Below are 12,516 nucleotides of genomic sequence, written 5' to 3' on the forward strand. Positions count from 1 at the left end.
TTTCTTAATGCTGAAGCATGTAGCTTAGTCATATTAATTTGAGGAGCTTGAGCCTATAAATAGGCAACTCCACCATATAAAGTTCATAACTTGAATTCCATCAATACAGAGTTTAGATTTTCTCTACACTTCTCTCTCGCTTATATACTTTTTAGCCTGTGAGTTTGTGTGAGCGTTAGGCTGCTTAACTCATTTCCGAAGAGTTAAGGCCGCACAAATTTAACAAAGAAGTTAAGTGCGTGACACTTTGCTCTCCTGTAAAAATATTTTCATCTTGTATGCTGCAAGCTCTTAGTTCCAATTCTTCAAATGCTTGCTTATATGTTTATTATATATATGTAACCTCCCAATTCAATGAAAGAGTCCTCTTTGGATTGAACTCAATATTTTAAAACCCAACCCGGCAAAGTGGCTAGGTCCCAGATTGACTGGTTTGACCGGTGGTTCAAACCGATGTCTAAAAGTTTAAAATTTAACAAAAATGTCCCTGAAGATTGCATGTAAGTCCCTATAAGTTTGAAATCTTAAAAAAACACCTTAAACGCCATCGTTAGCGTCGGCAAATAGAGCTTGTTTCTGGCGACGACAACACTTTAGATCACCACAAAAACACTCCCCTTAGCCTCATGACCAAAACTCATCACACGCCTCTCCAATTGTCGACGACAGCAAGATTTTTCCAACGACATTGTTTTGCGATTTTCGGTCGATTCTTTCACTAGAAATCGACACCGTTGCCAGCATTGCACACACCGACAGTTTCTCTTCAAAAACCCTAACATTCTTGTCTTCAATGGTTCACATCTTTTTGTCATAATTTCTAAGGTTTTGAATTAATAGGAAAATTTGTAATCCGACCCGGTGAAGACTTTGAGTCCCGATTGAACTAGTTCAACCCACTAGCAAGGTTTTAAAACTCGGACTGGCTCGACCGGTTTAACCCATTCGACCGAGAACCGATGGCTTAGCCGGATCGGTCAAGGTAGAAAACCGGAAATGAGAATTGACCCGTTTTGACCCGTGGTTGGATCGGTTTTACTGCAGCGATCCACCGGTCCAACCGGCTTTGTCAACTCAAATTCCTAAGTTCTAATATTCAAATCCTTTTTACAATTTTCAATTAAAGCCATGAGGCTAATCAACCCAAAAAAATAATACTAATCAACGAAGCCACTCGAAGAAGAGAGAATCCAACTCGAAGAAGAGGAGAAAAAACAAGTGAGAGGAGTTGAAACCCTAAGCTGTTGCTACTGCGGTGGCTATGGTGGTGGAGAATGGTGGAGGTGCATATAACAGTGGCGGCACACAGCTAATAAGAGAGAAGAAAATGAGGATTTTGTAAAAAAGGAAGAGTAGATATGCTTGTGTGTTTTTGGTGTAGAAGGCATGCACCTTTTGATTAGAGGAAAGCTGAAGAATCGGAAGAGCTTTAATAATTAAAACAGAAGAAATGAAAGAGTAAAGAACAACAAAGAGAGTTGGAGAAAGAAGTTACTGAAGCTTTCTCTCTCTACTCTTCTTCGTTCCTGCAATTTAAGATAGAAGAGATTGAAAATAAATCATTTAATTTAATAAAGAAAGATGGTTTACTTATATTGCATTTAATGAGCTTTCATTGAAAATTAAAAACAAATATTAAATGTCAAGAGTGTACTCAATTGCATGACATTTAATGAAAAACAAATGAAAAGCTGTTTGTTGGTGGACACGTATGAGAGGTGAGAGATAAATGAGCTAATGAGATAAAGAAGGAGAAGTAGACAGAAAACATTAATTGGGTGATGTCATGATGTCATCAGTTTAATCCATCAGTTTAACTGGTTCAACCGGTTAACCTGAGATCGGATCCGATCATCTGTCCAGGTCAGGCCGGATTTTAAAATAGTGATTGAGCTTATTGGATAAATGCAGCAGCAAACTTTGCTTCTTATGCACACAACAAAATAGCAACAACACATGCTTTATTATCGCCTAACGACGTTATGGGTTCCACACAAAAGGACCCACATTCCCTTTTTATATGATTTTCTATAAAGGAACCCCATAGTTTAACTAGTAAATTTTGCGCTAAATAGATAATCTCAGTTTATATGTGGAGTTAAATGTTGGCAATGTAAAGTATAAACCACAAACCACTTATTCAAATGAAAGAATGCAAAAATGTGTCATGTTCTGCCATTGCCATTCATGAATTCCTCTGTTTCAAGATATCGACAGTTAAACACACTCGCCAAAAGTTGCCATATTAGTGAGGTTTAAAAGCATATGCCTAATTAATAAAAATTTTGAGCCAAAAGACAGTCATAAAGGTTGATCACATGAAATGGTTAAACTTCAATTTCTGTGCATCATAGTCTTAGCGGGTGAACCTTTTGAATTAAAGTTGAAACAGCCTGTAAATTTGTACTAAGATATCACCATCACTTCTTCAAGTAATTCTGACAAAAAGATTGGATTTTGACTTTCATCCTACTTTTAAGTTCATCCATAACTGGCCTATATGAATCAAACTTTAGAACAAAATTTTCATGGCATAGTAATTTGATGAGCATCTGATGATCAGGATGATGCATGAAGATTGCACCAAGATACTTTAAAATAAACTTAAGAGAGGATTATGTTCCATGTTTCATGAGTGAAGGAAAGCAAAGAACATGTGCTTTCAAAAATTTTCATTCTTTGTTAGAAAGGGGGGGCAATTGCAAGAAGTGCTTTTTGTTTTGGTCATACGGCAAGTATTCTTTCTCCTTTTCTATTAACAAGATAAGAGAGATAAGAATCAAACCCTTTGAGGCGCCCACAAAACCCACCAAAAGGACCCCTTTTTTCCAGGTGGGTTTTGTAAGTTCACCCTCTTCAACAAACAAACATAAAGCTACAAAAACAATTGGCTCTCTAACATTTTGGCCCCATCTTCTAACTGAGCTCCCTCTTGTTTGCTTGTATGGTTATCTACTTGGTTGCTAGCTTTTCAATCTCTCAAAACTAATATCTGAAATTAAAGATAAATAAACTACCAAATCTTGTGGACAAAAGGTCTTGCTGACAAACTGCTTTACAAGTAGAATTAAGGAGGTCTTTTTTGAGTTTCAGAAGTCCAAATCAAATTCACAAGACACCACCACCAATCCATTAACTCACGTGAACCCATCTCAGCTACCTTCACATGTACACAACAATACAAAAACCCCACTCTTTTATATGATTTAATCCCCACTTTTGTTATATATAAATATATACGTTACAAAACAGATAGTTCCCTCCTCTCTTCATACTCTTTCTTCCGTTTAGCTTTTGCTTTTTTTCTAATATGGCTCTTCTTCATTCTCAATCTTCTTCTTCTTCTTCTTTTTGTCATCTACTTGCTTCATTTTTCACAATCTTATGTTTAGTTTTGTTAGTTCAACCGCTGGCAGTTTCATCTGCTGTCATAATGAGCATGAGAAACCACAATATTCATGGTCACCATAGAAGGCCAATGCTGCAAGCCAACCAAAGCACTTGTGCATTGTTTGCAGGCGCTTGGGTTCGTGATGACACGTACCCCGTGTACGAATCTTCTCAATGTCCCTTTATTGATGCAAAATTCAACTGCAAAATGAACGGTCGTCCTGACTCTGGTTATCTCAAATATAGATGGCAGCCTCTGAATTGTGAGCTCCCAAGGTAAAAAACAAAAAAACTATATGTTAAACTCAACTACTACATTTAACATAGATTTCTTCGTGTGGGAAATGATTTCTATTTAGAAAAAAAAGTCCGAACTTGAACCCTTTCCTTCGTGAGTTTAATTCTGAATTTTAAAGAAACCAGAACGTTTGCAAAAGAGAGAAGTGTTACAGTAATTTTGAACTTTGTGTGGCAGGTTCAATGGGCTTGAATTTTTGCTGAAAATGAAAGGCAAAACAGTGATGTTTGTTGGTGATTCCTTGGGAAGAAACCAATGGGAGTCGTTGATTTGCATGATTTACGCAGCTGCACCAGAAACACAGACACAGATGATTAAAGGAGATCCACTTTCTACATTCAAGTTCTTGGTAAGTCCTATTATTTTAGACTGCTATTAATTTGAAGCATCTTTTACAGTAGCAAAGATGTGACTCTTACTTTAATTCTCTGTCTTTTTCATGCAAAACCTTGTTTAATTCTTTAAAATTACTCAAATTATGAGTTTTCTTTTCGGAATAATGAAAGCAAAAGTAAGAAAAGTGCAAAAAGATAACGCTCAAGAACTTTTGGTTTTACTGCATTTCAATCTAGTACAGTATTTGTCAGCATAATTTGAGCCAATTCATGCCAACTGCAATGCATTAATCTCATTTTAAAGTCAACATACAATTATAGTTTTCTTCTGTCTTCTTTCTTTTTGTATTCTTTTCATGGTATTATTAATTTATTATCGTAACGGCGGATATTATTATTAGATATTTGTACATCACAACTATCTGTTACTTTGTAACTAAATTATCCATTTGATAACATTATCAAACTGATACGACCCTCTTGTTTATAATGGTTTATTATGGCTAATTGTGCAGGATTATGGTTTATCAGTGTCATTTTACAGAGCTCCATATTTGGTAGAAATAGACATCGTAAAAGGGAAGAGGGTTCTGAAGTTAGAGGACATTAATGGGAATGGCAAATACTGGCGTGCTGCAGATGTATTATCTTTCAACACTGGACACTGGTGGAGCCACGACGGGTCTCTCCAAGGGTCCATATTTTGACTTTGCCTATATAATTATTCATATAAGCTTACAATAGTTTGAGTAATCCAATAAAGATACCGTAATTGAATTTGTATGATTGAAAGATTTATGTTGAACTATGCAGATGGGATTACATGGAATCAAAGGGTACGCTTTACCAAGACATGGATCGATTAGTGGCTTTGGACAAAGCACTGAGAACATGGGCCAATTGGGTTGACACCAATGTTGACAGAACCAAAACAAGAGTATTTTTCCAGTCAATTTCTCCTACACATTACAAGTAAGGACTTTAAACTCTTCTCTCTGTTTCTCTCTCTAATATAATTGTGTGCGGTGAAAGTCTAGCTTTTATTATTGTTGTTTTTGCTTGCTAAAAGGATAGCACAAAGCACTAAAAATTCGGTCCAATTGGAGCTGTGTGCATTTAAAGGGGCCAGTTATGGCCATCCCCAGGTTGGTCCAAATTGATTATAAAAAAATGTGTAGTGTAGAGTCATAGCCTCAAATTTGCAAGTTGCAAGGCCTTCTTTAATGCCATTAGCACACTAAAATAAACCATGCCCTCCATGCAAGCAATCAACAGATCCCAGATATAACAAACAGAACTTCATTTTGTGAATCCATAAAGTTTTTTTTAGCAGTTAGATTAGTAGATTCAAAAGTAGTATATCATTTAGTATGGACCATACATATACAGGATTTGAATAGACAGTTGAATCTACAGTTATAAATCAATGTTCAACTGCAGTACTTTTACCAGCTCGTGAACATTGTAACAGGAGCATACCATTTTCAATCAAAATGTGTCGGTCAAAATGTGTCGGTAGCATTTAAAACTTACTTTTAAAATAATTTCATTTTCGTAAATGGAACTAAAAGTATGCAGTACCCAGCAGAAAGACAAAGTTGGTACTGTTTTTTAATGCTTGCTGCACATTCCAATGGACCACTTCCCAAGTCTCTATTTGAATCATATAGTGTATCCATTCTCTGCAAATTCTGGAGCATGCAAAAATGAACAATTTTAACCCTCATTTATGAAAAGATCAAGAAACCTGTAAACTATGTCACTTAACGGACAGTCAAGAAAAAGAAATTATAGCCATGTCCATTAATTTGTAGAAGTCTGAAATAAAATATGAACAGTTATGTGAGGTCAGTCAGATAACATTAGTTAAACTGACTTCAATGGATAAGTCTGCATTTTCTTATGGTTGCCGACGTCTGTACTGGAAAGACATTATTATGGGTTGTATAGTAATGTGAGTAATGTTGGTAAATGACATTGACTTGACAGTCCAAATGAATGGAGTGCTGGAGCAACTTCAACTACAACAAAGAATTGCTATGGCGAAACAGCACCGATGAGTGGAACAATATACCCTGGAGCTTATCCCGATCAAATGAGAGTGGTGGATGCAGTGATGAGGGAGATGACCAACCCTGCATATTTGTTAGACATAACAATGCTATCAGAGCTAAGGAAAGATGGGCACCCTTCAATTTATAGTGGTGATTCGAACCCAGAGCAAAAGGCTAACCCTGACAATGCTGATTGTAGCCATTGGTGCCTTCCAGGATTACCTGATACTTGGAACCAACTATTTTCAGCAGCTTTGTTCAACTAAGTAATTTTAAGGAGAATGTGGTTTCTTCTAATTGAATATTTTTATTAATTCAAGATGCAAAATAGCACTTGTATTTTTAGTTCCTTAACTAAGATGATCAGATGTAGCAAACTCTAGTTTCTGAATTGCAAGTCTCTATTAATTGTCTCCTGTAAAATATGCAATATTATTTGTGAAAGGAAATAAAAATTCTCTGGTTAATCTTCAAACTTTAGTGTTTGGGTTTTGTCACCATGGCCCAGTCCATCATCCATATCAGTACAGAAGAGTTTGTTCTCATTGATAATTTTTTCTTTTGTATACAAAAATACTGAAAGGAATCATCCAACCCTTGTGAACAGATCTTAACACAAAGGAAAGTTGCCATTTTCATTTAAGCAAGTACAACTTATTGATAACAGAATTGAAAAGAAGAAGAAGATGATGATGATGATGATGATAACACATATTTAAACAACCACAAGGAACATTTTTCTAACTTGTACACAGTGCCTAAATCAATATTACAATCCAAAAGGATATCTAAAAGATCCATTGAAGCCATAAGTTTCACCCACTTTATTGTCTTCTAACAGGCACTAGCTGGAGATTGCAAGTTCTGGGGTGCTAATTTCCATCATCCGTGGCATATCATCAATGACCTTTGATGGCAGCTTCATAGCAGTGGTGGTAGCTGCCTGGTGGCTATAGGCTGAAAGATGGACTCCCAGGGCAGCCCTACCAGAGGGATCAAGATTGTTCGCCCAAGCAGCATCCCACTCTATAGCTTTCGCAGTGCTACAGGCTACACTAGGCCCTCCAGGGACGGTCAGTCTAGCTGAGTTCTGTCATAGGAGATAATAGAAAAACATGATACAATTAGTTCATGCTAAAAAGATCACCAAAGTAGAGTAAACAATTATCTAAATTCAACTAGATTACCTGTGGGAAGAACCTCTCAAAGATCATTCTATAATAGTAGGCTTCTTTTGTGGAAGGGGTGTTGTGTGGGTAGATGTGCTGAGCATTTTGCATCATCTTATCCGTCACCTATAAAATGTGAAAAAGTCATGATTCATTCTAATTTAACTTCTTCTTGACCAGCAATCAAAATAAATGGTGAAGGAACCAAATAGAGGACGGTATATATACATGTTGTGCAGCATGGGCTTTGAGGCCATCAATCCAACTATAGCCAACCCCATCACTAAATTGTTCCTTCTGCCTGTACAAAATATGCTGCAGGAAATAGGGAACAGAACATGTTTAATTAAACAATCAATCTTACTTGTGGATAAAACAGCAGCAAATCATTGATTGTGCTTTTACCTTTGGCAGATAGGGACGCTCTTCATCGTCAAAGGCCCTCCTAAGAACCCACTTCTCAATACGACCTTCTTCTGGTTTGATCTGAAAATGATTAAAAAATAATCAATGACATTGTATAAGCTATGAGATCTGCCTGCTATCATATGAATAAAGAAAAACCAAGAGAATATACAACTTATTTCATACCATCTTCCACTCAGGATCTATAGCCATTGCCACATTAATAAAATCTTTATCGAGGAAGGGTACTCGAGCTTCCAGACCCCATGCAGATGTTGATTTGTTTGCTCTCAAGCAATCGTACTGGTGGAGGGCCTTTATCTACATACATACATGTATCAGAAGAGAACCATTAATTTCCTTCACATCTAAACATCGGAAGCCCTGTACATAGTAAACTATATGCCATATAACAGCTATTACCTTGTGACATGTTTCACGGTGGAATTCTTCCTTGTTAGGTGCCTTGTGGAAGTACAAATAGCCGCCAAAAACCTCATCAGAGCCCTCACCAGACATCACCATCTTTACCCCAAGTGACTTAATCTTACGTGCCATAAGAAACATAGGTGTGCTTGCCCTGATAGTCGTCACGTCATATGTTTCAATATGGTAGATCACGTCTTCAATTGCATCAATTCCATCCTGCCAAATGCCAAAGACATATAGTTTACAGTTTCAGATAGCCATAGAAGCAAGAGCTATTGTAGTTTGTAGTGAAAAAAAAAAAAAAAAAAAAAAAAAATTGTCTCAATACCTGAACAGTGAAGTGAAATTCATGATGCACAGTACCCAAGTAGTCTGCAACTTCTCTTGCAGACTTCAAATCTGGAGAACCCTGAAAATATATGGAGAGACCAAGTTTAGGACTAAAGAAACTCATCCGAAGTTGTACTGTAATGTGTCATTATTCGCAACCAACCTCTAGGCCAACACAAAAGGAATGAAGTTGTGTTCCCCATTGCTTAGCAACCTTTGCACTAGCTAAGTGGCGTGCTGTGATTGAAGCTACCAACGATGAATCAAGGCCCCCAGATAACAGGACTCCGAAAGGGACATCAGTCATCAGCCTTTTGATTACAGCCTGCACATATAGCATTCAACTTGATGTGAATTAAGAAAGCCGTAAGAGAACATTCAATTCAATTCCACTTGGGATTACAGTTTATGAATCTTACATTTTCAAATGCCCGTCGTAGAGCAAGTGGATCATATGGAGTCGAAGGAACAACCTCAGAGAACCAAGGAGGATTATACCATTGCTTAAATCCTCCAGATTTGCTCGAGTACAACTGACCGGGAGGAAAAGTCTCAAAATGTTCACAGTCATCATTCAGACCCTTGAGTTCTGAAGATATCCAAACAGAGCCTACATAGACAGAACAAAAAGAAACCAATTAAAAAAAATAAAAAATTTACACAAACAAACATCAATGTGCTTTAGAGGCAAGATCTAAGAAGATCATGTTACCATCTAGACCCCAGCCAATGTACAGGGAAGTGATTCCAATAGCATCCCGAGCAGCAATGAAGCTATTATCACGGGTATCCAACAGCACAAATGAAAACATTCCATCCAACATGTCCACAAAATTTTCTCCATACTCCTCGTACTAAAATTGAACATTCACAAACCAGAGTTTGATTAATTATAACAGCCATCAGAACATGCAAGAACCACGATACCATCATAAACAAAAAATCATTAATCAAAACATAGAGAAAATTCGATACAACAAGGATGTAAATTGAAGAAATTAAGATTAAAACTTCATGCTAAGGTGACCCACCAGATGAGCAATAACTTCACAATCACTGCCAGTAAGGAACTTGTGATTCTTCAAACGCTTCCTCAGTTGTTCATGATTGTAAATTTCTCCATTAACCTGCAGGTTTAAGTTTTTAACACATCAATCATCTGTAAATAAATTAAATTAAACTGGTATCACTTTATGGCCATATTAATGTGTGGCTTACCGTGACAACAATCTTCCTGTCTTCATTATAAAGAGGCTGATCACCAGAAGCAGGATCAATAATGGCTAGACGTTGATGAGCCAAATAAAAGTCTCCGTGCTGGTAAATACCACTCCAGTCAGGACCACGATGCTTCAACCTATTACAGTATTAACAGAGTCGCATCAATTTTAGTTTCTATATATATTTAACAAAACATACTACTGGTCCACAGCACGTCACATGGGCCTCATAAACCCCACACGAAAAATATAGATTAAAAAAGGTGATGTTGAATGTTAATTATATTTTTAAATATAATGCTTTTTTATTCGGGAACTGACTTTTGGCTCCAAGAATAACGTAGTCTCTGGGTCCTATATCTATCCATAACCAAAATCTAAGTTGGTTAATGGTTATGAACCCGTAAACAAAACAAAAAGACTATACAAAAAGCTCAGCTACACAACTGAAAAATATAAAATTGCAGAAAGGAAGAACATAAAAACCAAAAAGGGTATGAAAATGAAGGTAAAAAAAAAAAAAATGGAAGAAAATTGCCTGCGAGAGAGCTCAAGCACGCGAACCCTTTTGGCCTGAGAGTCATCAGAGCAACCAAGCACAGCAAGTATTCCACACATTTTGAACTTGACAATAATCAAACAGAAACAAAAACAAATAATGCAAAGAAGAAGAACAAAGATTTGGAAATGAAAAAAACGAAAGTGTTTTTGATAGTGAGCAGAGATGAACACGTACGTTGTTGAAGCAGTAAGTTAGAGACTCGCAACTATCGCCACGTATTTATAGCCAAATTTGCATGGGAAAATGGACAGCGGACCCAGAAACTCGGCCCTACAAAAACAGCGTTGTTTGGTTGCGTCACATTATCAAGTCACTGGTTACCGGCCACCGGTGTTCCCTGGATTCTTGGGGGGCCATGAGGTTGATTTTTCTAACCTTTACTCGTGTGGAAATGTAGTTTGATGGTGATGTTGATGATTAATCCCCTTTTACTTGTTGTGAAGCTTATCCACAAAGAGCTGAGTCAGCAATGAGTTTCTTATACGCTCCAGGCTTAGTAAGTCAAAGTTGTCGTACTCAGACACGTGTCATGACTAGGATGTTAGGAAAGCTTAACTGATCTGGTTGCTAAATTAGATTAGTGTAATGTTAAGCTGAATAAATCTACGAATACCGATGCGGTAAAAAATAAATAAAAGTGTAAATATAATGGGTCACTCTTTTCCCTTCGTTTTATATGAAAATTTTTATAAGAATTTTTTGTAAATATAATATTATTGATTAAATTATAAATAATATTATATTAATAATTTTTTTATACAAACTTATATGGTAAAATACGATTAAGTAAAAGTTTATTTTAAATTTAAAATAACTCAATTATCCTTTATTACATAAGTTTGTAAGAAAAAAATTATATAAAAATATTGTGGGTGTAGTATTATTATTAGATTGTTACATAATTATTTAAATATGGATAATTAATTATATCTATTACATTTCAAAAGAGTTATATAATTTTTTTTTTTTAATCAACTTATTCAAGTCAATTTATGCATATCTTAATTGCTCTTTGGAAGAGACTAATGTATTAAACCATCGTCACGACCTCTCATTTAAATCTTAAAAGTCAGAACATTAAAACTTGAAATCGTACACCTTAATCATATATTCAAATATTTATCCTACCACTTGAGCTATCCAAAGATAGGAGATGTTCAAAGGGTTTTACATTTTAGTTTCTTACGCTTTGACTTAATACATTTAAATGATTGAAAATAACTCATTTATATAATCTACAAATTCGTTATATCATATTTAAATATCAAAAATATATTAATTCAATTACTCAAAATTATGTGATAATTTATATTAAAATGGAGTCGTTTCGGAGATTTTATCGTTACATAAAGTTAAGTTAATGTTACGTTAATTGAGAAGGAAGTATTGAAAAGACATATCGAAATGTAAATGGTGAATGAAGACAGCCTATTTTAAGGGTTTAAGGGTTTGATAAAAGGACAAGATGAATGAATAAATAGAGACTAATTTAAAGGCTTTATGCATGGATAAGGTTTCGTCAAAAGGTTTTATATATAGAAAATGGAGTAAACGGCATTCTCTTATCCAAATAATGGCTTAATAATACTTTCTCATACATAAATTTTTAAAATATTATTTTATTATTTAAATTTATATTATATTTATAATTCTGGCATCATTGCGACCTCATATTATTATTATTCTCTTTCATGATCATCATTCATCAAAACCCCTCAAACTCTATTCATATTAACCCTATTAATCGTCAATAATTGAAAGATTAGGGTTTTTACAGTTGTCTCTTCCAAGTCAAATTTCAATCAATCCAAACTATAAAAATTCAACTTTCAATCACCAAAAGATTTATCGGTCTCTCTTCTTCAAAAGTTCTAATAGTCTGGATCGAATTTACTCTTTATTCGCCATCAAAATATAAATTTTAGTAGTAAAATAGTATTTTAAAAATTTGTACGTGAAAAAATATCATTAAACCATTGTTTGGATTGGAAAAAATCGTTAACTCTTTGATAAAAGGATAAGATAGATAATGAATGAATATATACTATTTTAAAGGCTTTATGCATGGATAAGTTTTGGACAAAAGGTTTTTATATATAGAAAACTATAACCAAAATAAATGGGTCAGAAAACCAGTTTCTAAACTCTTAAAGCAAGGCGCTTTCTAAATAAACTACAATGAATCGATCTGTCATCTTTCTTATTTTTGCCTCAACATATTCATGGTACACCAAAGAGCTAGCTGTCAACCTGTCAAATAGAACGAAAAAACGATGGAAACACTGAAACATAATTGAGATTGATGAGCATCGTTGCAAATATAG

General features: G+C 35.3%; 2 protein-coding genes across 2 annotated transcripts; one reads left to right on the top strand and one right to left on the bottom strand.

Annotated features, from left to right (window-relative positions):
* The first annotated feature begins 2,965 nt into the window (after window positions 1–2,965).
* Window positions 2,966–6,552, top strand: LOC116129466 (protein PMR5-like). Its single transcript, XM_031415205.1, has 5 exons — window positions 2,966–3,666; window positions 3,866–4,037; window positions 4,539–4,717; window positions 4,837–4,995; window positions 6,013–6,552. Exons 1-5 carry the CDS (start codon window positions 3,311–3,313, stop codon window positions 6,341–6,343), a joined length of 1,197 nt encoding a protein of 398 aa, XP_031271065.1. The 5' UTR covers window positions 2,966–3,310; the 3' UTR covers window positions 6,344–6,552.
* Window positions 6,553–6,596: 44 nt separating this feature from the next.
* Window positions 6,597–10,329, bottom strand: LOC116129465 (asparagine synthetase [glutamine-hydrolyzing] 1-like). Its single transcript, XM_031415204.1, has 13 exons — window positions 10,169–10,329; window positions 9,629–9,767; window positions 9,442–9,537; window positions 9,123–9,264; window positions 8,830–9,020; window positions 8,574–8,735; window positions 8,409–8,489; window positions 8,075–8,296; window positions 7,838–7,972; window positions 7,652–7,732; window positions 7,475–7,561; window positions 7,265–7,372; window positions 6,597–7,167 (listed from the first exon to the last, which is right to left on the bottom strand). The coding sequence occupies exons 1-13, from the start codon at window positions 10,246–10,248 to the stop codon at window positions 6,922–6,924; spliced, it is 1,770 nt and encodes a 589-aa protein (XP_031271064.1). The 5' UTR covers window positions 10,249–10,329; the 3' UTR covers window positions 6,597–6,921.
* Window positions 10,330–12,516: the final 2,187 nt, after the last annotated feature.

Source organism: Pistacia vera, unplaced genomic scaffold (assembly GCF_008641045.1).
Source record: "Pistacia vera cultivar Batoury unplaced genomic scaffold, PisVer_v2 Contig212, whole genome shotgun sequence".
NCBI classification, from domain to species: Eukaryota; Viridiplantae; Streptophyta; class Magnoliopsida; order Sapindales; family Anacardiaceae; genus Pistacia; species Pistacia vera.